At 43.2% G+C, this 26481-nt stretch overlaps 1 protein-coding gene across 2 annotated transcripts in view; it reads right to left on the bottom strand.

Moving 5' to 3' along the window:
• Positions 1–566: 566 nt before the first annotated feature.
• TARS1 (threonyl-tRNA synthetase 1) overlaps positions 567–26481 on the bottom strand; it is a 212162-nt gene continuing 186247 nt past the window's right edge. Inside the window, exons 1-19 of one of the 2 annotated variants that reach the window (XM_082241938.1) lie at positions 22053–22250; positions 19055–19135; positions 17684–17874; positions 17016–17139; positions 15689–15810; positions 15251–15368; positions 14073–14137; positions 13908–13986; positions 12983–13129; positions 11804–11902; positions 10307–10473; positions 8401–8563; positions 8176–8313; positions 7844–7921; positions 6646–6746; positions 6451–6555; positions 5114–5186; positions 2974–3088; positions 567–1053 (exon numbers count right to left, since the gene is read on the bottom strand). In XM_082241938.1, coding sequence (XP_082098064.1) covers positions 905–1053; positions 2974–3088; positions 5114–5186; positions 6451–6555; positions 6646–6746; positions 7844–7921; positions 8176–8313; positions 8401–8563; positions 10307–10473; positions 11804–11902; positions 12983–13129; positions 13908–13986; positions 14073–14137; positions 15251–15368; positions 15689–15810; positions 17016–17139; positions 17684–17874; positions 19055–19135; positions 22053–22076 — 2139 coding nt within the window. In that variant the 5' untranslated portion in view covers positions 22077–22250 and the 3' untranslated portion in view covers positions 567–904. Of the gene's footprint in view, positions 1054–2973; positions 3089–5113; positions 5187–6450; positions 6556–6645; positions 6747–7843; positions 7922–8175; positions 8314–8400; positions 8564–10306; positions 10474–11803; positions 11903–12982; positions 13130–13907; positions 13987–14072; positions 14138–15250; positions 15369–15688; positions 15811–17015; positions 17140–17683; positions 17875–19054; positions 19136–22052; positions 22251–26481 lie in introns of those variants that run through there. The other variant, XM_082241937.1, reaches the window with a different exon arrangement.

Here is a 26481-nt window from a genome sequence, read left to right as displayed (position 1 = left end):
GTAGCATTAGTTGGGCATTAGTGTTTAAAGTCAGAAAACCTATAATCCTCAAAATGGCCAATTGACATTAAGAGGAGCATTCACAAAATGCACAAAGTGTTTTTGCATTATCAGGTTCGATAGAAATTTTCTCTAATTTGTCACCTTTTGCTTTTCATTTATGCGTGTTCCATTTACGTACTTCCCAATGACATGTGATGGATAATCCTACTTCCTCCCCATTTCTTTCTGCCTCGTGTGTTGTGTTTTGTTAAGCTGCATGTCTGCAAATAGGACCATGATTCTTAATTTTTGTATCGCAGACAATACGATATAGGTGCAGTATAAACAATAAATTACTATAATTGCTGCCAAACAGGAGGAATCAAATATTAATATTTCAACTACAGACTGAGCCTCACATTCCAGCCTTATTTTAAACCTAGTCATCAGTACGACACAGATTCAAGTAAAAAAAAAAGGGAAAAAAAGATTTGGCCACTTTGATGTTTTCTATGATGTCTTAAATGAAACAGAATAATTAACAGGGCTGCAAAGCTTCAAGAAGCACACCATTTTACTCAATCTTGCTGAAATACAAATTTATTTCACGAAGAGGATAAATTATCAGAGGGTTGCTACCAGTGGCATTTTAATCCCTGATTAATTGTTCCATTGTCCCTTTCAGTTTTAGCTTCTTCAAGCTCCACAGACTTGGGAGCTTGCAGAGGCTAATCAAGGCAGTTGCCCACATGTATACAAAATGGACTTACAAACTTAATTTCTGAACATACGAAAGCAAGTGGGTGTTTTGGTTCTCTTGACAAAGATGTCTTATCAAATACAGTACAGAGCAAACATTGCTAAATCCAGAAAGGTTAACTGCTATGGGGGAAGGGAAAAAATGTGGAGTACGAGGGCTTGGCTAAAATTCTTCTTCAGCGTTTTTGCAGCGCGAGTCCTTCAGCTGCAGCAGCCTCTCCACCGTCTCAGCCACAGTGCGTTCGCCATGCACTTTGTTGTCTCTGGTGCGGATGTTCACTGTCCCACTGGCCTTTTCCTTTTCACCAACAACTGAAAGACAGGAAAGAGACAAGCAGGTTACAAAGGAGATCTTGATACTGTTGACCATTGAAAAGTATGTTGGGGGAGCAGGGAGAGAGAGTCAACCAATTATATACTACTTAATGCTCAAAAACCAAAATAAAGGAATTACATGTGACTCCCCATTTCCGCACGTTCGATCGTGTATTAATTTAAAATGCAAAAAGGCATGAAAAGGGCAAAAAGTCCCCAAAAGAGCAGGGAAACTGCAAAATGGCAGAGAAACAGCTAGCAATCCCAGAAGCCTTTGCAACTGCAATCCCATGAAACTCTGCACTGACATTTGAGGCCTATGGAGAGTTAAGAGTTTAAGAAAGGAGGTTTGGAGGGAGCAACTGTGGTCGAGTTTGGTGGGTTTTTCCAGAGGTTTAAAGAGCGTTTACTGGCTTTTTAGATGGTGTTCCTCATTATAAGCAGTTTCATGTATGCGCACAGTACCCAGGAACGTTAACCCCTCCGTAAGTGGTGAGACGCCTGTATGCTACTCTGCTCAGTGTTAATTACGCAGAACATCTGCAGCATCCTTTAGTGCTTTGGGCAACAGAATACAGATAAACTGGGAAGGATTCAGAGAAGAATCAAACAGCAGTGTAACAGGGAAATCCATACAATAAAAGGAACTGGATATGTTTGTATAGCCTGAGAGAATAGAGTTTAAGAAATAAGTACGTTGACGATGGTCACATATTTTTAAAAAAGATATTAGAAAGCTGCTACTGAATTGATTTACGCTAAACCTCACTAACTACCAACAGAAGTTCTGCAATGGAACAACTTGTCAAGATGACAGAAAACTTTCTTGGGCACTTTCCAAGGACAGCTGGACGAGTGTATAATCAGAGATATTCTGGGACGTTGCATTTTGGAGGCTGCTGAACAAACACTCCAACTATTTCTGCACTCTTTTGGCTCCTCTGAATTTCTGTCACAATGGCTGCAATGTAGCCCACAGGTGCACTTAAGATGTAAAACAATAATAATAATAATAATATTAATAAGCATACAGAGACACTGCAACTGTAGGGAGGACACAAATTTACATACGCGGGTTACATACGCTTCAGGTTACAGACTCCACTAACCCAGAAATAGTGCTTCAGGTTAAGAACTTTGCTTCAGGATGAGAACAGAAATCATGCTCCGGCGGCACGGCAGCAACGGGAGGCCCCATTAGCTAAAGTGGTGCTTCAGGTTAAGAACAGTTTCAGGTTAAGTACGGACCTCCGGAACGAATTAAGTACTTAACCCGAGGTACCACTGTAGTGGGAGAAGAACAAGTGACTTATACCCCAATTGCATCTGAGGACAAGAATGTGCACTAATGCAAAATATGTGCAGATCATGTCAAGTATGAGTGGCAAGTCTATGCTCTCTTTTTCCTTTGAAATTTAAGCAAGGGGCAACAGGAGGGAAGATGATCAGGCCCCTGTTATTGGGATGTGATAAGTAGTGAGTGTTGCATGCATGCACCAAGCATATTTGCTGCATTTTTTCCCTGCTTTTTACACCGAGAACAAAACGTGCCCTAGAATTCATTTACCTTTTTACAAAGAAGCAGAACAAATTACCGAGTAGTAAGACAGATGTTTCTGAGCCGCTCTGCTACAAAAGAAGACTTGGGCCAATTTACTTGATTCTTAACAGGCAAGAGTGCCAAAGATTTCCCCAAGAGCTGGCTATAAATCTGACATAAATCAGAATGGAGGCAGCACTAGCTGTGGCTAACGAGGCAGCACAGCCAAGCTCCAAAGGGAATACATCTCTTGCTGTCTACTTGCAAAGGCAGCAAACTTTACAAGCTAACAATTATATAACTGCCCCGTGCTGGTAACCTCTGAAGCACATTGTCCCAATGGAGTCCTACCACATACAAAAAGGTGATGTTTTTACCCAAAATGAAGTTGTACTGTGCAAGCTGAGCATTTCTTATCTTCTTGTTCAGGGTGCAACCAGCGTCCACATCAACGTCTGCCATTAAGCCAACATCATGGAACTGCTGCTTCACCTTGGAGACAACAGCAAGAGAAAAGTATTTAAGTTATGGGTAGGCTAAATTCTCGGAGAAGTAGGTCTAGCCTTTGTTTATATAAATAAATAAGGTGCTAAGTACACTGAGGCAGCTTACAACATACAAAATGTTTTTTTTAAAAAACAACCCCAGTCCAAAAATATAGATAAAATCTAACTAAAAACACTGGAAAAATTTCAGCAGCAGCAAAAATATATATATGCCAAGTGTTCTTCCATCAGGAGAAAGCTTAAGAAGCAAGAGAGTTTACAATGGAATGTACAGTGGTACCCCGCAAGACGAACGCCTCGCGAGACGAAAAACTCGCAAAACGAAAGGTTTTTTCGTTTTCGAGTTGCCTCGCAAGACGAATTTCCCTATGGGCTTGCTTCACAAAACGAAGCTTGCCCCGGGGACAGCGGGTCTTCTCTTTTGAAGCAAGGGGCGTCGGGGAGATCGCTTCTCCCCACCGCCCCTTGCTTCAAAAGAGGTCCGGGGGCAGCGGGAAGCGCTTCCCGCTGCCCCCGGACCTCTTTTGAAGCAAGCGGCTGCGGGGAGATAGCTTCTCCCGGTGCTCCGAAGCGGGGTGGGGGGGCGGGAACACCTGCCCCAGCCGCCGGGCTTCGTAACGCTGCTCCGAAGCGGGGTGGGGGGCAGGAACACCTGCCCCAGCCGCCGGCTTCGTAGCGCTGCTGCGAAGCTGGGCGGGGGGGGCGGGAACACCTTCTGAAGGCGGGCGGGGGGCGAAAGTCTTTGTCCCCCCTGCCTGCCTTCCCAGGGGCTTTTAAATCGCCCCGGACAGCGGAGAAGTCCTCCGCTGTCCCGGGGCGATTTTAAAATGCCGCCCGCCAGCATTTTAAGATCGCCCGGACAGCGGAGAAGTCCTCCGCTGTCCCGGGGTTTTTTAAAATGCTGGGGGTGGGAAGAAAAGCCCTTGTCCCCCCCCCAGCCTTCAGAAGAGGTCCGGGGACAGACTGTCCCCGGACCTGGTCTGAAGGCGGTTTCCCTAGGAACGCATTAATTGATTTTCAATGCATTCCTATGGGAAACCGTGCATCGCAAGACGAAAAAACCGCAAGACGAAGAGACTTGCGGAACGAATTAATTTCGTCTTGCGAGGCACCACTGTATACAAGTTAGGCACTATAAATCAGTGCATTTGGGGCACACACACATGCAGTGGTACCTCAGTTTATGAACAGTCCTGTTTACGAACGATTCGGTTTATGAACTCTGCAAAACCGGAAGTAGTGTCCCAGTTTGAGAACTTTACCTCGGTCTAAGAATGGAATCCAAACGGTGGAAGGGCACCGGCAGTGGGAGGCCTCATTAGGGAAAGCACACCTCTGTTTAAGAAGAGTTTCAGTTTAAGAACAGACTTCCGGAACGGATTAAGTTCTTAAACCGAGGTACCACTGTATCTTAAAGATGGTGACAAATTTATAACAAGTGTAGAAATATTTTTAGGAACGTGCAAGTAGGCTTTGCTTAGTGCTCAGGCACATTTACACACACACAGAGGAATTCTACACCTGCACACTGCTTCCCACAATATATACATTACATGTACATACGACAAAAGATACACAAGGGAATGGCATTCCTGCATGCTGTAATGGTGATATTTATTTTTAGTTGCTGGGTCGTTAATAGCATTTCGTAAAATGCAATTGTTTTACTGGCGATTTGTTAATTATATTATGTGATTTATGCTGTACTTGTGATGCTCTATTAAGCTGTTGTTGTTTATTGTTTGTAAGCCATTTGGGGATTCATCTGAATGGAAAGCAGCATAGAAATACAACAAACCAAGCTGATCAATACCTATCATCTGCACAAAAATGCTTCCATCAGAAGAAAAAGAGTTAAGACTCCAACTGCACATGCGTAAACCATGCTTCTTTGCCAAAATGTGTAGAATTGCCTTAAAAACAGCCCAGTGTGAAAACATCAAGCAGTGGCAGGTGCTTTAGCTCATAGGACTTGACTGGAAATTTGGGACTAGAAAAATTAAGCCCCTACCTTTTGGGCATATTCATCAAGTGTTGGTCCAACTGGCACCACCATCACCTGCTGAGGAGATAACCAGAGCGGCCTTGTGCAAGGAGGAAACAAAAGTAAGGGGATTAACAGAAGACATCATTATACCACTTGGAAGACAACACTGCACTCAGAACAGCAAACAATGTTATGCTGAAAGGGCTGACGGTACCAGCTAACTTGCTTCCGCAATCCTGTCGCTTAACGATAGTTCATTGGAAAATGACCATGAAGCACCTAAATTACACTGTTACGGGAAATGTCCTAATTAAGACCAGACCAGATCATTGTTTCATACCCTAGTAAGCCTAAATTGATATGGGTTTCCCAGTTTTGACATGACAAGAAATCGTGATTTCAACAATCATGAAAGAAGTGCCAAAACCTATGCGGTAGGGGAAGTCTGTGGGCCAAGTCCTCATTCTTGGCTTAATAAATTTAATTGTTATACTTGAATCAAGCCTTTGAGTGCAGTAAACCTGCAACGTATGAAGGGGTTACAGTCTTGAGATTTTGGTTAAGCAAAAACTGTGTGCAGTCAAAACCCATTGGGTTCCATGATGGATGCTATTGCCAAAAAGTCTTTTTTCCCGGAACGCCAGTCTTTTTTTTAAAATTCCACACGTGTAAAGCTGAATGCGCACAAGTTAAATGTGCATAAGTTACAGGCTTACTGTAATTCTCACAGAAATTACTTTAACAATTTTAATAACCTTTCCTAAGCTCTTTGGGGTGACAAACTCAGCAATTTTTCTGTCGTGCCTTTTCGTGGAGACAAACTTCTTTCTTTATAGAACGCATATCCACAGACACTTTTCTCAATCCATTTCCCCAAGGACTCACTTATTTTTCCTTTACTCTCTCTTCCACTCTTCCCATGGTGCCCACACCTAGCAGAAGCACTTGTGAGAGATATAAGCAAGGGAATATGCAATGTGGGGGCAATATCCTTGCACATGCTTCCCTTCCCAAAGTTTCTGGCTTTCAGAAGGTTCCTCACAAATTCACTTGAACATGACTAGTATCTTCCACACCAACAGGAAACCAGGGAAGGTTGGAAACCAGGTGTGCTGTGGTGGGGGGCTTGTATGTAACCCCCTGGCCTCCTGTTCACATGCTCAGGCAAAATATTGAAAACTATTACAGGATTTCACAGAGCTGGCCAAATGCACTACCCAGTAAACATTTTAAAAAATACGACGACCAGGCAGAACAGAGCCTGGAACAAGCAGAGTTGGTTTTAACTGTGCCTGCTTCACTGGATGCGCTAAAATTGGACAAACTGGGCAAAACCAGAGAGAGAAAGATATATTCAGTACCATTTGCCTCCATAGTTTTCTGTCAGGATAGCAATCATCCTCTCCACAGATCCCAAGATAGCACGGTGGATAATCACTGGCCGTTTCTTGTCAGTGCCATCATGACTAGAAGATAAAAATTGGCTTCCGTCAAGACACAAGCCCTCATAAAACAGGAAACGCTTTGTAGCCAAAGGAAGTACACGGCACACTCACCTCACATAGGTGAGATTGAATCTTATGGGCAGCTGGAAATCCAACTGGATTGTAGCACACTGATGGTACCGGCCAATGGCGTCTTTAATCTGAATGTCAATCTTTTGGGTTATGGGAGGAGTGTGAGGAAATGAGGCAAATGTTAATTGAGTTCTTAGGTTCAGCAACACTTTAAAGCAAATCCCATTTTCTCAACCCACCTTCTCTTAACCATGGACCACTTGGAGGAAGGACCCATGGGCTCACTTTCTCCTAGTCTTTCATGAGCTCCGCAGGTTTGTGCCAGGAAGAGCAGTGCGATGCTCAGGTGACCTTGCATCTGCTCTCACCCTCAGCCCCTACCCTTAGTATGGTTGCCAACTGGGGGAACAGTGAAGCATCCTGGTGGTCAAATGGGCCATCGGAGCGGCTGGCAACTAATGTGAGGTTAGCTTGCAAGGCCACAAGGCCACTTTCTGCCCCCCATTCACATCTTGATTCTCAACTTCTTTGATCATTTTTCTCAGTGAACACCTGGCCAATTACAAACTCTTTTTTGCTAAATAAACATAATTAGGCTAGGGTGACTCCCCCTGCCCCAAAGGGAAAATGTATCTGGGCCTAGCCTTATCTCACAGCCTAGTTCACACACTGTAAAGGCTGCCTTCTGTATGGTGAAATGGATGAATATTCTCTACCCTGCAAAGGAAGTTCACCAGAGTAGGAATGAAGCAGGTCCATTATATTCCAAGTAGCCTGAAAAAGAATTACTGTATTTTTTGTTCTATAAGACTCGCTTTTTCCCTCCTAAAAAGTAAGGGGAAATGTGTGTGTGTCTTATGGAGCGAATGCAGGCTGCGCAGCTATCCCAGAAGCCAGAACAGCAAGAGGGAACAGCTCTTGCTGTTCTAGCTTCTGGGATTCAGAATATTTTTTTTCTTGTTTTCCTCCTCCAAAAACTAGGTGTGTCTTGTGGTCTGGTGCGTCTTATAGAGCGAAAAATACGGTATGTTATCATTCTCCTTATACAGTACAGAGAGAATTGACCCATCCTTAAGCAGCATTCAACTTGCCTGCCTCTCACAAGTATGTACAGACATGTGGGAATTAAGAACTAAATAAACTCTGGTGGACAATTTCTCCACCATCGCTGCTTGTGGAATAACTATCAAAAGTGACCAGATGCTGGGAAGGGAGGCAAGTTTTCAAATTTACTAACCTTTGGCCCATAGAAAGCTCCGTCACCAGGGTTCAGTTCCCACTTTTCACCAAATTCATTCAGGCTATTTTCAAGTTGCTAACAGAAGAGGATATACAGGTTAGTGGCTTTGCATTGCGTAATTCATTTGCTGTTTTCTCTTCCTCACAGCACAGTTTGAACATAAATAGGCATGGAGCATTTGCTACCTTAGTCCCCCCTGACCAGGAAATTAAAACATAAATTACATTAACACCTGAAGCCTATCGAGTTATCTAGAATACCTCTTAGTTCTTGCAGTCACTTAAATAGGCTTTAAAAAAACAGCTCCAGGTCAAGGAGATATCAGCTACCTTTTCAGCTTGATTCCACACTTCAACGTCTCCAAGGTATTTTTCAGGGCGGGTGGAGAGATTGAGTTTGAAGGAGAAGCCGAACACGTCATATACGGCACGCAAGAACTCCAGGCAGCTCTTTATCTCCCCTTCAATCTGCACACGGAATAAAAAGAGATGCAGTCAAAGTCCCGGCGTTTTCATGAGGCCATTTCCCGCCCACAAGTGCGTGTCCTATTGTACCTGCTCCATGGCACAGAAGATGTGAGCGTCGTCCTGCTGGAAGCGCCTCACTCTGGTGAGGCCTGTCAGCGTCCCTGACAGCTCGTTGCGGTGGAGAACGCCAAAGTCAGCCAGTCGCAGTGGCAGCTCTCTCCAGGATCTGGGCCGGTGATCAAACATGAGGCTGGAGGAAACAGGGCACGGGTTGGAAATCAGCTCTGATAAGAGAATGCTTTTCAAAGGCTGCCTTGAACAACACAGGCCGACAACCTCAGATGCTGCAGATTTAGTCTACGTTATATATTACTCTTGCTCCAAAATATACTATCCCAAAATATTCTAATGACTCTGCTGACTGCAAAGGGAACCCCAAATGATTGATTGGCACAGCGCACTGATCGGATAAAAAGGTAAAGGGACCCCTGACCATTAGGTCCAGTTGTGACTGACTCTGGGGTTGCAGCACTCATCTCACTTTATTGGCCAAGGGAGCCGGCGTACAGCTTCCGGGTCATGTGGCCAGCATGACTAAGCCGCTTCTGGTGAACCAGAGCAGCGCACGGAAACGCTGTTTACCTTCCTGCCGGAGCAGTACCTATTTATCTACTTGCACTTTGACGTGCTTTCAAACTGCTAGGTTGGCAGGAGCAGGGACCGAACAGCAGGAGCTCACCCTGTCACGGGGATTCGAACCGCCGACCTTCTGATCGGCAAGTCCTAGGCTCTGTGGTTTAACCCACAGTGCCACCCGTGTCCCTGAACTGACCGGATAGATAAAGGCAAAATACAATCACCGACTGATTACTCTGAACATTTTGAAACACAAGTCACAACTAGTCCTTTTTAGCTCAAGGGGGTTCGAATGGAAATGGAAAAGAGGTAGAATGCAAAGGAACAGGGCAAAGGGGCTTACGAGGGGGAAAGCAGGAGTCAGAGCCATGGTCTCTGGCATAGGCCTGAGGCACAGAGATTATTATGGAGAAGCAATAGCACTTCCAAGGAAGGTTCAGGTAGGAATCTAGGTGTGAAGTTGAAGGAGCAGAAGTGGTGGTAACAGTAGAAGTGATTACAGCAAAATGATCCATGTCCTTTTTTTGGCTCTTTACCATATGAACACAGAATCTTTTCCTCTACAGCCCAAGGTCACATAGCATAAATAGCACATTTAACTGTGCAAGGATCAGGGTGGATTTGATTTAAATCAAATCGATTTAAAACACGATTTAAATCACTAGTTGGCAAGATTTGATTTTAAATCATTTTCTACAGAAAGACTCAATCTTGCTGGCATCAACTTAATACAACCAGAGGAAGGTTTCATTTTTGGAATTATAATTTTTCACAGTAGTTTTCAGAGTTATATCAAAAATTACTGATTTGGTGATACTATTAGAAATACATGGACAGATAATTGTGAAATTATTGTGAGGTTCAATAAGTTAACTATTTATATTTGGACAACTTTTCTGCTGTATATTATAGGAAGGAGAAAAATAATCATTTCCTTAATAACAATTTATTTAACTAAAACAATAACATTATAGCATATGTATCCATGTCTGTTAAATGATGTGGTTAAACAATTATTATTTTTAAAAAACAAACAAACCTTAGACTGAGTTTTAGCAAATCCTTATTTCCTGATGAATAGCCTTTGGACTATAATGTAACTTTAATAGAAAACTATCTTTAGAAAGATTTTTTCCTCCAAAAGCATTTTATTTTAAAAATCCAATATACATTTTTTAAAATCTGATTTAATTTTTTTTAATCTGATTTTTATTTTTTTAAAATATATATATATATAGTTAATTTTTATCCACCCTTGCAAGGATGTTTTGACGCCGGCCAAGCACCACACAAGAGTTTACTAGGAAGGGGAAAGAAAGTGAAGTAATCTCAAAGCAGTCCCCGACTAAGCCAGTACCAATGTCCAGGGCAGTTCATCGGCTTCAGAGCAAAGATCTCTTTTTCCACCTCAAAGGAAAACATGTTGTCACTGTAATGCTGCCAGTGCCCTGAAGTCACCCAGAGCTTGCTGTTGTACACATTTGGTGTCACAACTTCCTGGAATCCTCGCTTTCGGTATTCACTCTGGAAAAAAGAAGAGAGGTAAAAATCAGAAACACCTAAGAGGAGGCAGGCTGAGAAAGTCCGGTCGGTGATTCAAACGCCTACAGAGATGTCAAATCTATGTCAAAATTGAGCAAAGCACTCTTCATGGCAGATCAACAAACTAGGCCTATTAGCCTTCTCCCCCCCCCCAACTTCAATAATAATAATAATAATAATAATAATAATAATAATAATGGAGTACAGTGGCTAGAGAAAAAGTGTGTTCCACAAAGAAAGAGGACATCACAGTTGCAATGTGCCTTTTGATGCCAGAGGGTCAGTACAACACACATCTATGACTAAAAAGGTAAAGGTAAAGGACCCCTGACAGTTAAGTCCAGTTGCGAACGACTCTGGGGTTGCGGTGCTCATCTTGCTTTACTGGTCGAGGGAACCAACATTTGTCTGCAGACAGTTTATCTGGATCATATCACCAGCATGACTAAGCTGCTTCTGGCAAAACCAGAGCAGCGCGCGGAAATGCTGTTTACCTTCCCACCGGAGCAGTACCTATTTATCTATTTGCACTGGTGTGCTTTCGAACTGCTAGGTTGGCAGAAGCTGGAACTGAGCAACTGGAGCTCAGCCCGTCGCGGGGATTCAAACCGCCAACCTTCTGATCGGCAAGCCCAAGAGGCTCAGTGGTTTAGACCACAGCGCCACCTGCGTCCCTACATCTATGACTACGTAACACTATATCTGAAACAAACATTATGGACCTTGCCAAGGACTGTAACTCATAGCAACCCACTTCTTTTAATGATCAGATCAACAAAATCATGAACTGATAGTCTAGTTGTCAGACGGGCCCCAAAATCAATAGAAATCCATTAAATCTATGAATGATTTGTACAGTTAATAATTTGTGAGTAATTCAAGAGGCTGATCGGCTGTACTCTGCTTCTGCTGTTATACTTGGCTTTAATACAGGCTTTCACAACTTGTGACCACAAAGCCAAATGCTGCTGCCAGCTACAAAGTGACCATGCTAAAGTGTGATAAACCTGGGTGGTTGTTGTTGTTTTGTGAAGGCAGCACAAGGGTTAACTTACCGAGCTACTGCCACGTCACAGTACATGTCTAGCAAAAGCTGTGTAGGTCTGCTCTGGAAACGTGGGGCAGGGCAGGCTTACTGGCAAGCAGCACTTATATTATATGGCTCATATGAAACAGACTGCGCATAGGAGCTTTGAAAGCAGTCCATGCAATCTTCTCCTTTGCGTTGCCTCTGTGCAAACGCAAGTCACTGTTCCAAGAGATCACAGGCGGCGGCTGGCAAAGATGAACTGGACGTGTGTCTCAAACTTACCCTAATAAATGCTATCAGCGTATTATAGATGTATGCTCCTTTCGGTAAGAAAAAACAGCTCCCAGGACTGAGTTCATGGAAGAAAAACAGTTCTTGATCCTGGGGAGAGAAACCAAAAAGCAGTTTGCACCCTGTGCTAAAGTTGTGACGGAGGTCTTTAGGCAACATCAAAATGAACCATCACTTTATAACATCACACAAAAGGAGCCAGGCCTTCAAAACATACATAGCTTCTCTAAGAAAACGTGAACAATCTCCAGAAGAGGCGGAAAATAAGTAGGAAGACGTTTTTTTCCACCACAGCGTGAAAAAGAAAAGGAACATTCAGAGAAACTACGATGAATGGGAAAAAAAAGTTTAACGGTTTGGTGGCATTTGCCTTTGGATGCTTAATTTTTCACCTCATGTTCCATTTGCCTCCACCAGGTTTTAGAGGCGAGTCTTTCACGAGGGAAGGCAGTGAGCTAGCCTTAATGGAAGGCAGCCAGCTCTCTCTGTGCTAAGAAGGGGGCTCCCCTTTCACAAGGCACAGCAAGGCAGCCAAGCTCAGAAAAGCGAAATGCAGGAAAAGAATGCGCTGTCAAAGCAGGGATAGTGGACTCTGCTTCATCAGAGTAGCCGGCCAAGAATGAAACCCTTCTGTTTGTCCATGGTCACTTTGCTGCATTCATGGAGGGAGCAGAACGCAGCGGGGAAGTGAAGTGAGTCAATGCGGGACTGTGGCATAGGGAGAGTGCCATGGGCCCAATTCAAAGGCTTGGGAAGCCACGGCCCAGAAGTTTCCCATCCCTGCAAAACAGGCAGCAACCATTTCACGTGGGCGTTTTTTCACGTGGGGGTTCCATGTGCAGCCCCTCTGCACATCGCACAGTGTGCATAAGCGTGTTCTGTCTCTTTCCATCGCCTGTTCTACCTCTTCCGGGTCCAAAAAGGCCCACACATCAATCAGATGTGCCGAAAATGGTTGCTGTCTGTACAGCAAACAAACACTAAAAGTTAATGCATGCCTACATCTAAATATTCAGCATCTTAAGTAATAAATACATACTTTAAAAATATTTTGAAATAATGCCTACAGAATTAAATATACCATTTATTTTATTACATCGAAAACATTAAGGAGTATTTTACTCTCCTCCTATGACCAGCTCAAATCCATGCTACCGATGTTAATCTTACCCGCCCAATTTTTCTGTGATCTCTGTTTTTCGCCTCCTCTTGGAACTTCTCCCATTCTTTCAGCATTTTTGGATCTGGGAATGAAATTCCATAAATTCTCTGCAGGCTTTCCATATCAGACTTCCCTTCCCAATATGTAGAAGAATTCTGGAATCACAGAAACAGTTTAATACCACAAAGCGATGTTGCAGAGCTTATTAACAGCAACTCTAAACTTTACTCAGGAAGGCTTCACTATGTGTAAGATCTGTGTTTTGAAGCTGCATACTTCTTACATTCTCAGATACTTTAAAGTTTCTTGTGCTTGAGAAAACCAGTGGGAGGGGAAGATGAGGATATTAAAAAGTAATGTAAACAAATAGTTGCATATTCTAAAGCTGCATCCCCCAAAAAGCAGCCCCATCATTTGACAACTATGGCCACAATACACAAAGACAAGAGAATGGACAAAAACCAAAGCAGCAGAAGGGCTTAAAAATCTCACTGAAGTCAGTGGGACTTACAAAGCCTTTACTGCCACATGAAATATATGCTAACTTAAATGGGGCCAAAGTATTTTCTTTCAGTCCACTGAGTTCAATAGCTAGCATGAGAATATGGTACCTTTAAAAAAAACCTCTTTAACTTAATAGTATCTAATTTATTTACTTCATAGAATTTATACACTGTTTGAAAAAAACTCAGTTTACAAAAACAATTCAGGTTTCTTGTCTTCCTATCTGCAGTGCAGTATAGGAGAATGGGCATGAATTGTAGAGATCTACATTGACTAAAAACCACTCTAATGAATTAATTCTTCATTAATGAAACTGATTTTTGATCTAATTTTAAAACCTCAGCACACTCCCAGAAAATCCTACCACTGAGGATTAGCCCTGAGATTTCTACACTCTTACTTTAATTGCACTATAGTTTAATTTCTTACCTTATGTATTTTTAATGCCTTTATTTTACCAGTATGCCTGACATGAGGTCCTCTGCAGAGATCGATCAAAGGGCCACACCTAAAACCACACAAGGGTAACAATCAGACTCCCGAATAGTTACACTATAGGAGCTCTCGGTTTGGCTGATTTTTGTATTCTTTTACCTGTATACAGTAGTAGTTGGAGTGTTGACTTTTTCATTCAAGATCCGACACTTGAACTTATTGTACTTTGAGAAAAACAGAAGAGTGGGAGTTAATTCTATGCCACTGTTAAGATCCAAACTGCATCTTTACATATGCCTGTAATATATTGCCAAATCATACAAAAGGGAACCATAAAAACAAAAAGTCATTCTACAGACACTAAGAATTTTATTTCTCTGTCTCATGAAGTCAAACAATCTTAAAATATGTCTCAAGGAAAATATGGGTTGCTCTACAACCAATATCATCCAATATTCAGCAAATCTTCAGCCTTAGTTGAAATCTCCATTCTGTCTGACCTTAACAGAAATGGAAGCCAGGACTCTGCAGAACCTCACGAGCCAATAGTTGCACATAATTCCCAGCCTAGTGATTGCAAGATTCATAATACAATGAGCTAAAAAACTGTTCTTTACCTATATGTTCATACCATAGGACTTACACAAACCAATACAGTGGTACCTCGCAAGACGAATGCCTCGCAAGACGAATGCCTCGCAAGACGAAAGAGTTTTCCGTTTTTTGAGTCGTTCCGCAAGACGAATTTCCCTATGGGCTTGCTTCACAAGACGAAACGTCTTGCGAGTTCTTGCGAGTTTGTTTCCTTTTTCTTAAAGCTGCTAAGCCGCTAATAGCCGTGCTTCGCAAGACGAAAAAACCGCAAGACGAAGAGACTCGCGGAACAGATTAATTTCATCTTGCGAGGCACCACTGTACTGGATTGTGAGATTAGTAAACTAGTGAGAAGCAGAGAAGTTCAAGGGAGAATGATTAGGATTTTGAGATTTCTGTAGCATATTTCCATCTTAAATCTTTGTAATAATCTAGTAAATACAGTATATGTTTCAAAGCATTATCCCAACTGAACCATTCAATACTGCAATAAGCAGTTGATTTGAAAAGTGTACCCACAGCACAATGGAAGGGGGTGTATTTGGCAATAGCTTAGTGAAAAAAGAATCTTCTACCTAAGATTGCTGAAATGGAATCTGCCATCCATCAAGACCATAAGACGTGGGTAAACTAATAATCTGCATTCAAATAACCAGATAAAAAATTGCAAAAGAACACACAGCTAACACTGTTCTAGACGTGATAGTTACAGACAACATGAACCATATGCTCTGAACTCTTACCTTAAACATTTCAAGCAAGGTTTCCTTCTTAATTTCCAGTCGCTCAAAGGGTTGCTTCTCTTTCATAATTTTCTTGCATAATGCCTCTAGACCAGGAAAGTCATTGCTAGAGACACCCCTAGAGTGGACAACTATTATTATTTTTTTAATAAAGATGTGCAGGTTGTTTTCTTGAGGTCTATCTCTCTCTTATATTACCACGTGTTCCATCACAAAAACACAATTTGCCATACCAAGAAGACTGGCCTCTAGGCAAACAGGAACCAGAGAGTCAGAGAATGTACACTACCAGTCATTCCAACATCATCATGAAGGAAAACAGCAAACAATTTAAATTCACAGACTTATTCAATCCATGTTCCAGGGGGATTTGTGTATTCTTTCACCTAGGCTAGAACAATCCAGACACCTTTACTTTAACAAGAGCACATAACTTACCCATCTTCAAGGAACATGTCATAATAAAACCCATTCTCTATCGGCGGGCCATAACACAAGCAGCCACCATATACTTTTTCCATGGCTTCACCCATTATATGGGCACTTGAGTGCCAATACACCTAGCAAGAGGGGAAGAAAGAGAGGGAGCTCAGGCTCCTGGGCTGCTATCATCTAACATCTTCCTTTTCCACAGTAGTCCAAGAGTTACAATGTGTACACATTTAAATCTTCTGCTCCCCTTTTTGTATTAAAGGACCCCTGACCATTAGGTCCTGTCGTGACCAACTCTGGGGTTGCGGTGCTCATCTCGCTTTACTGGCCGAGGGAGCCGGCGTACAGCTTCCGGGTCATGTGGCCAGCATGACTAAGTCACTTCTGGCGAACCAGAGCAGCGCACGAAAACACCATTTACCTTCCCGCCGGAGCGGTACCTATTTATCTACTTGCACTTTGACGTGTTTTCGAACTGCTAGGTTGGCAGGAGCAGGGACCGAGCAACAGGAGCTCACCCTATCACGGGGATTCGAACTACCGACCTTCTGATCAGTAAGTCCTAGGCTCTGTGGTTTAACCCACAGCGCCACCCACGTCCCTCCCTTTTTGTATTACTTGGCATAATTAATTCTTCCAAAAACACTAAACTCTGTGCTAATCTCTATCTTAATAAAGTGATTTCCCAATTTTTTTTAAAAAAATTGAAAATTATTGAAAGAATATCCAACGTTAGTCATAGTGAATAGACTCATTAAACTCAAGTGATGTAAATTTTAGTCTGTTGATTTCAATACATCTGCTCTGAGCTATCACCCCAATATCATTCATTTTATATCCCATCTTTTCTCCAAAATGCTCACGGTGGAACTCTTTGTTCTCCACTTCCTCATTTAATCCCTTGTAAGGGAGGTTAGGCTAAGAGTCAGTGAGTGGCTCCAAGTCACCCAGCAAGCTTCATGGCTGAGTGGGGACTGGTCTCCTCGGTCAAAGTCCAACACTGACCACTAGACCATACGTTTCAACATAATTTGGACAATTGTCCCACTCTAGAGAGTCCCTTTACACATGCCCTCAAACAAAACCTACTTTTCAGAACAATGAAAATGGTTTTAAAGCTCAGAGAAACTGAACAGCAGGTGATGACAGGGCGCCAGACATTGTCGCTCAGTGAAAGATTTAGAAAACTATATGTTGAGTGCAGAATGCTCATCAATTGAAACATCAATTGCCTGAGATGTTGAAGAAATTATTCTTAAAAATTAAACCCAGTTCAGGTATTCTCTTTTAAAGCCTTCCTTCCTTAATGGGCAGTTTATAAATAGTAGATTACCGCTTTTGCTTCATCATCCTCAAACTTTAGCAGTTCCAAGGAGCAGTCTGCCTCCAAAGGACGATCTAGATCCCAAACCATTTTGTTCACTCGAGCAATAACCGTGTTGTCGGCCAAACCTTGACTAAAAAGGCAAAATATTATAATAAGCTGTTTGTATACAGCAAGAAACAACAGATATACTTCAATAGCACATGAGTTACAACTGATCACTTCTCCGAATGTGCACTCCCATAAGCAATGAACCAACTTCCTAATCCTACCAGGGCTATTCTAAGATTATTTTTCAAGATATTAAAACCTGGTATCAGTGTCTGTGTGTGTGTGTGTGTGTGTATTTAGTGGATCAAGCTCTTTTGCTCAAGAGAAGATTTTTGTAAGGTATATAATTTCCTGAGTTTAATTCAAAATTATTATCCAGCAACTAACAGTTACCTACATGAAGTAGCATAGAACTACTGCCAACGTGTGTGTGTAATCACTTTAATATACCTCAATGAAGCAAGCATCTTCACAATAAGCTTATTCCTATAATAAATCGCTTTTGAAAATATCGAATACAATTTTAGAGAAAGAAAGAAGAATAAAAGCAGAGGAGAGGGTGGTTAGCACACTATTATGGATTAAATACCCAAATAAGAAACGCTGTACTCTAAGAGAAAGCTCACCTGATTCCACAGGCAATTTGGTACGGCGTTGTCTTCCAGGATTCAGCATCAACTTGCTTGCCATCAGGTAAGGTAACTTTAATGGATCGGCTTTCTTTAGCAGCTCGTTCTGCCATAAGCGCGTCATGTTCTGCTTTCAGTTTATGATACATTTCTAGTCGTGGGTTGATGTAGTCAGGCAACTGACTCAGCTGCATGCAAAAAGGAAAGGTGGAGAAAAAGGAGTTTTGTGGAAACTAGTCTTATTAACTACAGTGGACCCTCGGGTTATATAACCTTCAGGTAACGTAATCTTCGGGTTGCGAATGTGGCAAAACCAGAGGTGGGTTTGCTGCTCGTGCGAGCTCAGAAGCGGTCCTCCGGTTACAAAATCTTCGGGATACGGCTGGGCATCCAGAACGGATCCCGCTCATAACCAGAGGTACCACTGTACTTCAAAGTTCATCTAAAATATTTAATGTACTTCAAAAGTAACCATGCCATTAATAAAGCAGTTGCACAAAACCTTAGTAAGCATACTTTTATCCAGAGTCTCAGAAACCATCCAGAATAGCTCTAAGTCAACATATTATTTTACTCTAGCTTGTTATAACAAAATAGAATCTGCATATTGAAAAGCAGCATACATATGAATACCAAATATTTGGGGGAGGGGGTTAAAAAGCAAAAACCTTTGCCTCCATGCTCTGCTTGAATACATCCCAGAGGCCTAAGTCCAGCCACTGTTGCAAACAAAGTTATGGACTGGGGAGACATTTGGGTCTGACCCACCCAGGCTGTTTTTATGTTCCTACCCAACCACCCCAAATATAACCATAGCTGGCCAGATCACACATCCCTTCAGGCCTCTGAGCAACCTCCAACACATCTCAACTAAGCCCCATAATGCTTCTATGTTACAGGGAGATGTTTGTATGTATACCTGGATCCACATGTAGATAAGACTTTTAGAGGTTGCGCCATAAAGACCAAATTATCTACAGGTGCCTTCTTGGAGCACCCTGCCTATAGTACAGAGAGAGGTCTGTTATCAGAAAAGGTTGGTTGACAGAAGGGGCAAGAGAGCTGGAGGGTGTACCTTGCTTTTGCATCCCTCCGAACTCAAATTGTGAGAAAACCCTGGGGGAAAAAGTTTTAAGGGCACACCTATTCAGAAATAAATTGCATGGAAAAATCAGGGCAACTTACTTCCCAAGTAAATATGCTCCAGGTCAGGGTGTAAATAGTTTAAGTACAGAGGTGGGATGTTGCTGGGCTCTCATCAGCCCCAGGAACCACAGTCAATGGTCAGGAATAATGGGAGCTGTAGTCAAACAACATCTAGAGGACCACCAGTTGCCCACCGTTGTGAAGCATGAAGTAGAGGCTTACCTCCAAGCACCCACCATCACCAGTTCCCTCCTTGTTCTTCTTCTTTCCTGGTTCTTTCTTCTTCTCTCCCCCAGCAATGATCTAGAAGAATAAAAGAAAACCACCAAGGCACTTGTTTCAAAAAGTGTCATCATTAATCTTGCTAGAAAAATCAGTATTCTGTTTAGAAATGGTAAGAGCAGCAGAGGAATTTCTGTAACTTTAGTGTGAATACATTCAGGATAATTAGACATTTTAGCTGCACCGGAATCTCAAATCCATTTCTGTTATTAACAACCCTCTTATTAAGCTAAAAGAAAGTAAGATTAATAATAATAATAATAAACCAACTCCGTGCCGTAGGCATGTAATGCCCTTAAAGAGAATATTATGAAAATGATTTATAGGTGGTACATGACACCAGTCAAGCTTGCAAAGATCTACCATTTGCCCGACAATAAATGTTGGAAATGTAAAGAAACCGAGGGTACATTCTTTCACCTTTGGTGGACGTGCCCAAGGATTAAGGCTTTCTGGGAAATGATATATAATGAATTGAAAAAGGTATTTAAATATACCTTCCTTAAGAAACCCGAGGCCTTTCTCCTGGGCACTGTCGGCCAATTGGTGTTAAAGAAGGATAGAACTTTCTTTATGTATGCAACAGCAGCAGCAAGATTACTCATCGCGAAATATTGGAAGACACAGGAGCTACCAACACTGGAAGAATGGCAGATGAAGGTCATGGACTACATGGAATTGGCAGAGATGACTGGCAGAATCCGTAACCAGGGAGAAGAGTCGGTGGAGGAAGATTGGAAGAAGTTTAAAGATTACTTGCAGAAGCACTGTAAAATTAAGGAATGTGGAATTGACATTTGAATGAAAATAAGTGGTACTGGTAAAGAGATGCCTAAGAAAATGTAAATAGGGACTTATAATTTAAAATGGATATTTATAATAATAGGTTAACATATGGAGTAAGGATGAATGTTACGAGGGTAAAGATTTGCTGAACTAAATATCTGAACTGGAATACAAAATGGAAGGTGTGAGGAGGTCAAGAAACTAGAGAATGAAGTTTAGGATATGAAAATAATAACTTTTTTCTGTTTTGCTTTTTGGTGTTTTTTACTTTTTTTCTTCTATTTTGTTAATTGCTCTTTTTCAGTGTGTACTTTTATGTGCTTTGTTTTGTATTCTCTTATTTTTGTAGTTGTTTTTTGGGGGGGTTCTGTTTTGTGTTTGAATTTTTGAAGTTATAAATTGTTCAATAAATATTATTTCAATAATAATAATAATAATAATAATAATAATCCAACTCCTACTTTGGGGGAGTCAAAATGCTTAGCTACGCAGTTGTCAAGATGGTAGGCTCCCTTTGGCACTGCACTCCTTGGCCTGCAAGCTTCTCTTTGAAAAAAAGGGCAGAAACACAGCCGCTCTTTCCTCAGAAAGCACAGGTGATGCCAATGCACAAACTGTTACCCAGGGACCTTGCATTGCCAAACCTGAAAGTGTTGAGGACTACTCACTTGGTGATCCAATTCTGCCAAGTTACAAGCAGGAATCCCAAAACAAGTTGTGACTGTAGCCTATTGGCACTCCTGGCTGGTGCACAAACAGGGCAATGAGCCCTTATCTCTAAAAGCTGACAACCACTGTCAATGAGTGAATGTACTGAGGGGGCTTTCAACACAGGCCTGTTGTACTTCGATCCATTTTTATTATTCTTTTATACTCACAATTTGGAACTGCAGGTGGGTTAATCAAAAGCTGCCACCATGGTGACGTGTTCTGTATTCACGTTTCCTAATAAACTTGGGTAGTAGGAGGCCATCTAGGCTGGCATTCTATGCCCAGGAGCAGCCAAGCAACCCAGAAATATCAAGATGGAGGCATCTGGTGATCAGATGAGCGTATTGCCTTTGTACATCAAGATGCAGCCTGTGGCTGTTTTTTGACTGATTTATCAGATCTCCAGATTGCTCTGTAGGAGAGATCTCAGGACAGTTCACAAAACTAAAGTAAAACAAGAAAATTGGACACCACAAAAATAAGGATAGTGGCAAGGATTTTAAAAATAAACAGTCCAGTTTGTTTGAAATTAATGAAAAGCACTTCCTCTCTTTTTTCATTTTTAAAAAATAGATATTTAAAGGTCCATAGCAGAGGAAGAGCACCTGCTGTGCCTGCACAATGTCCCTAGTTCAAGTCCCATAATTTCTAATCAGAGCTAGGAATTCCCCTCATTTGAAACTCAGAATTGCTGCCAGCCTGTGTCAACAGTACTAGATGAACCAATGACCTGGCTCTGTATGAGGCAACTTTTTTGTTCCTCGATCCCAGTTGCTTTACGGGAAGGGCTGCCCTACCTTGCAGAGGAAACGAAACAGCAATTACCATTCTGTATTGAACGACCCCCATCTATACACAACACTCCGAGCTCCTTGGAGGAATACCAAGCAGATTTTGTTTTTTAATAGAGAAATTAATTAAAAGACAAGCACCCAGCATGATTCGGGAATAAGGGTGGCGTGGCGGCAGCTGTGACTAATGCTGGCCTTCGAACTACAACATCCTCGCATGGCGACTTCCCGAGAGTCCACGTAACACTATACTGTCCACGTGTATGGCGCTTCACACATTACAGGCGGGTGTCAGGAGGTCCCTACAAGGAAGGGCCTTGTATTCCAGCAAGGGGTGGGTGCGAGGGAACCAGGGGGGGGGGGCAAATTATTTCATTTCTACGTATGGGGGGGGGGGTCAGTTATAATATGAAAGGAGGCGACACGCCAAAGGATTTCGCAGCCAAGGGCGCTGCGTAAAAGTGGCCGTGCGCGCAAGCAGCGTCCTCACGTTACAAACCCAGCCGGGGCTCCCTGGAGAAGCTGCTTCGAAAGAAAGAGAAAAAGAGCCCAAGGCGAGGCCTCCTTTTAAGTCTGGAGGCACCGAGGGCGGGTGCTGCCTCCAGCCAGCCTCCCCATGGAGGCTGGGCGCAAAACTGGAGCCCCCTTACCTGTTCATCTGCCGCCGTCTCCATCTTCCTTCCTTGCACAGGCTGAGCCGGTTCTTCCCTCCGAAGCGGCGAGGAGCCCAAGAGCAGCGGCAGCCAGCGAACTCAGCCGGGCTGCTTTCAATCGCGCAGGCCCCGGCAGCTGATGCAACGCGCCGCAAAACGTGCTTCCCGGGCCCGCCCAGGCCGGGGCGCGGGGCGGAGCGCGAAGGATGGCGATCGCCGGGAGCGAAAGCGGAAGCTGCTCGCTCCGAGAGGCGAGAGAGCGGGGACGCGGCTTGGCCGTTGAGCGCGCCCGCTCGGTCGCTCTCTCAAAGGATCCCATTTCAGGTGGAGTCAGTGCCAGTGCCAGGCTGTTCTTTGCGCCCCAGGCAGAAAAAAATGCATCCCCCCTCCCCTCTCCAAAATTGCTAACTTCAGTTTTAAAAACAAAACAAAACAGGTGTGTGTTAGGGAAAAAATCAAAAGCACTTGAAACTGCTAAATTTATTTTCTAAATTAAATGCATTTTCACTTTTAAGGTATATGTTACATAGATTTCCAACCAACAGTACGGTCTTTTTCATACATACGGATATGGTATGCATGACTTCAAAAATGATAAAACTTCAGAATATAAAGATGTAACAAAAACTAATCTGTATAAAAACGTGCCCTTTCAAAGGTCACTACTGTGCCCCTCTGAAGTCTGTCACATTGGTCCAATGATATCACAGGCCCTGCATAGAGTGGCTGGTTCCTAATGTGCTCCACTTTTTGCCATGTATTTTATCTGGTATGAAAGTTGCTGGTAAGTCAGAATTTGTGTCTGGTCTGTCTGCAACTAGAATGATTAGCAGATAGCTGTGATTTATTTATTTTTTAAAAACTTACTTAAATAAAGGACCGCAAAAACCTGTGGCTCTCTGAACACTATTGGACTGCAGCTGTCATGAGCCCCAGCCAGTACAGTGGTACCTTGGGTTACATACGCTTCAGGTTACCGGTACATACGCTTCAGGTTACAGACTCCACTAACCCAGAAATAGTACCTCGGGTTAAGAACTTTGCTTCAGGATGAGAACAGAAATTGTGCTTCGGCGGCAGCAGGAGGCCCCATTAGCTAAAGTGGTGCTTCAGGTTAAGAACAGTTTCAGGTTAAGAACGGACCTCTGGAACGAATTAAGTACTTAACCTGAGGTACCACTTTATTTCTTTAATATGTGTGTGTGTGTGTGTGTGTGTGTGTGTATGGGACGCGGGTGGCGCTGTGGGTTAAACCACAGAGCCTAGGACTTGCCGATCAGAAGGTCGGCAGTTCGAATCCCCACAACGGGGTGAGCTCCCCTTGCTCGGTCCCTGCTCCTGCCAACCTAGCAGTTCGAAAGCACCTCAAAGTGCAAGTAGATAAATAGGTACCGCTCTGGCGGGAAGGTAAACGGCGTTTCCATGCTCTGCTCTGGTTTGCCAGAAGCAGCTTATTCATGCTGGCCACATGACCTGGAAGCTGTACGCCAGCTCCCTCAGGCCAGTAAAGCGAGACGAGCGCTGGAACCCCAGAGTCGGTCACAACTGGACCTAATGGTCAGGGGTCCCTTTACATATATACCGTATTTTTCGCCCTGTAGGACGCACCGGCCCATAGGACGCACCTATTTGGGGGGTGGGGGGGGAATCAAAGGAAAAAAATTGATTTCCCCCCAGGTTTGCGCAGCCATCCCCAAGCTAGAAGAGGGAGACGGAGCACTTCGTCTCCCTCTTCTGCCTTCAGGGACAGCCTTCCAAGCCTCTGTGTGCTCCGTCTCCCTCTTCTGCCTTCAGGGACAGCTTGGCCGCTATCCCGCGAGCTTGTGGGGCTGGCGGGGGGAGAAGCAGGCTTGCTTCTCCCCCCGCCAGCCTCCAGATCAGGTCAGGGAATAGGGGGATGGCGGAGCGCCGCCATCCCGCTATTCCCCGACCTGATCTGGAGGTTGTGGGGCTGGCGGGGGGAGAAGCAGGCTTGCGGCACTGCGCCTCCCCGCTGTCCCCAGCTTTTGGGTGCAGACTGCTGCCCGCAAGCCTTGCGAGCCCGCGGGACATCCCGCCGGGCTTGCAAGACTTGGGATAGCTTCCTGAAGCCTGGAGAGCGAGAGGGGTCGGTGCGCACAGACCCCCCTCGCTCTCCAGGCTTCAGCGAAAGCCTGCCTTCGCCCCATAGGACGCACCAAGATTTCCCCTTCATTTTTGGAGGGGAAAAAGTGCGTCTTATAGGGCGAAAAATACGGTATATATATATATATATATATATATAATTTAAGAAATGGTGGCTGGGGCTCATAGCAGCTGCAGTCCAATATATATACTGCTGTATCATTCACAGTGGTTGCAACAATATGAAAACATGAAAAGCAAGATAATGTTTATTTATTTTATTAAATTTCTATACCGCCCTTCATCCAAGGATCACAGGATGATTTACAATATAAAAACACAAGCATACATACCATACAAACAAACAACATACTGAAAAAAGCACAATATGAAATACTACAATTCTATCAGACACTTGTACTGTTTTAAGTAATTAGCTGTACTAGCTAATCATAAACACTTCAATTAAGTCTTAGTTTTTCATTAATTAAATCCAGTTCATAGTATTTAAAACAAAGTCTATACACTATGCTATCTATAAAAAGAAACTTTTCAAAATAGTCCATTATAACTCATTTTATTTTGTTTCTTGTTAAATAGATTAATTTTGCAGATTTAATTAAAAAAAATGGAAAATTAAAAAGAAATTATGCATGCAAAGACAGGCTCTGGCGGATTGAACAGAACAGACCAATAGTGGGCCCCATAGTTTGAAAGGTGGTTTCTGCACATGGGGCAGGTGAGGTTTGTAAACCTGGGAAGGTGGCCCATCTAGGAGAAGGAAAACTCTGATCCTAAACCTCCGCTGTTCTTATCTTTGGGTGAAGAAAAGGCTAAGGAGTAAACCTTACACAAATCCAGAGTGAAGTCCCTAAAACAGCTGGATGGTGCCTTGTATGCCTCCTTCTGGCAACTCCTGCAGCCAAGCTGGTGCCAAACATAATGCTCTGCTTTCCTTTGCACCACATCAAAACGACCTTGACAGATTAGAGAACTGGGCAAAAACAAACAAGATGAATTTTAACAGGGAGAAATGTAAAGTATTGCACTTGGGCAAAAAAAATGAGAGGCACAAATACAAGATGGGTGACACCTGGCTTGAGAGCAGTACATGTGAAAAGGATCTAGGAGTCTTGGTTGACCACAAACTTGACATGAGCCAACAGTGTGACGCGGCAGCTAAAAAAGCCAATGCAATTCTGGGCTGCATCAATAGGAGTATAGCATCTAGATCAAGGGAAGTAATAGTGCCACTGTATTCTGCTCTGGTCAGACCACACCTGGAGTACTGTGTCCAGTTCTGGGCACCACAATTCAAGAAGGACACTAACAAACTGGAACGTGTCCAGAGGAGGGCAACCAAAATGGTCAAAGGCCTGGAAACGATGCCTTATGAGGAACGGCTAAGGGAGCTGGGCATGTTTAGCCTGGAGAAAAGGAGGTTAAGGGGTGATATGATAGCCATGTTCAGATATATAAAAGGATGTCACATAGAGGAGGGAGAAAGGTTGTTTTCTGCTGCTCCAGAGAAGCGGACACGGAGCAATGGATCCAAACTACAAGAAAGAAGATTCCACCTAAACATTCGGAAGAACTTCCTGACAGTAAGAGCTGTTCGACAGTGGAATTTGCTGCCAAGGAGTGTGGTGGAGTCTCCTACTTTGGAGGTCTTTAAGCAGAGGCTTGACAACCATATGTCAGGAGTGCTCTGATGGTGTTTCCTGCTTGGCAGGGGGTTGGACTCGATGGCCCTTGTGGTCTCTTCCAACTCTATGATTCTATGATTCTATGATTCTACATCAGGGAGGCTGAAAGCAGTGGGTCTTGTCATCTGGGCAGCCCAGAACCACCATGTCCTGGGAGATTACTTAAGTCCTGCTAACACAGCAGTTAGACGTCATCCTCAGAGGTGCACTCTATTGTCTCTTGAGACAGACGGATGATAACAGCAGCAGCAGCAGCAGCAGCAGCAGCAGCAACAGCAACAACAACTCAGTAATTTTTCCTTTTGGGTATGTGAGTGATTTTCTTGTTTTCTGATGGAGAAACCAAAGTGTCTAATATATTCAAAGTTGTCTCTGTGTATATGTTGTATGAACTGGGGCCTGACTTTGCTTTGTTTTTTTATTCCTTCCTCCCTACCCTTTTTCCTTGTGTGTCATGTCTTTTAGATTGTTAACAATCAGGGCAGGGACTTAACTTACTATTGATCTTGTAAGTCACCCTTGGAGCCTTTTTGACTGAAGAGGTGAGTAAAAGTGCTTTAAATAAATAAGAAGATCTTCCACTGTTCAGTTCAAGCATGATGATTCACAAATGTACA

This window comes from Podarcis vaucheri (assembly GCF_965113315.1).
Source record: "Podarcis vaucheri genome assembly, chromosome: 11".
NCBI classification, from domain to species: domain Eukaryota; kingdom Metazoa; phylum Chordata; class Lepidosauria; order Squamata; family Lacertidae; genus Podarcis; species Podarcis vaucheri.
Note: the sequence above shows the minus strand (reverse complement) of the source record. Positions and strands in the feature narration are given on the sequence as shown.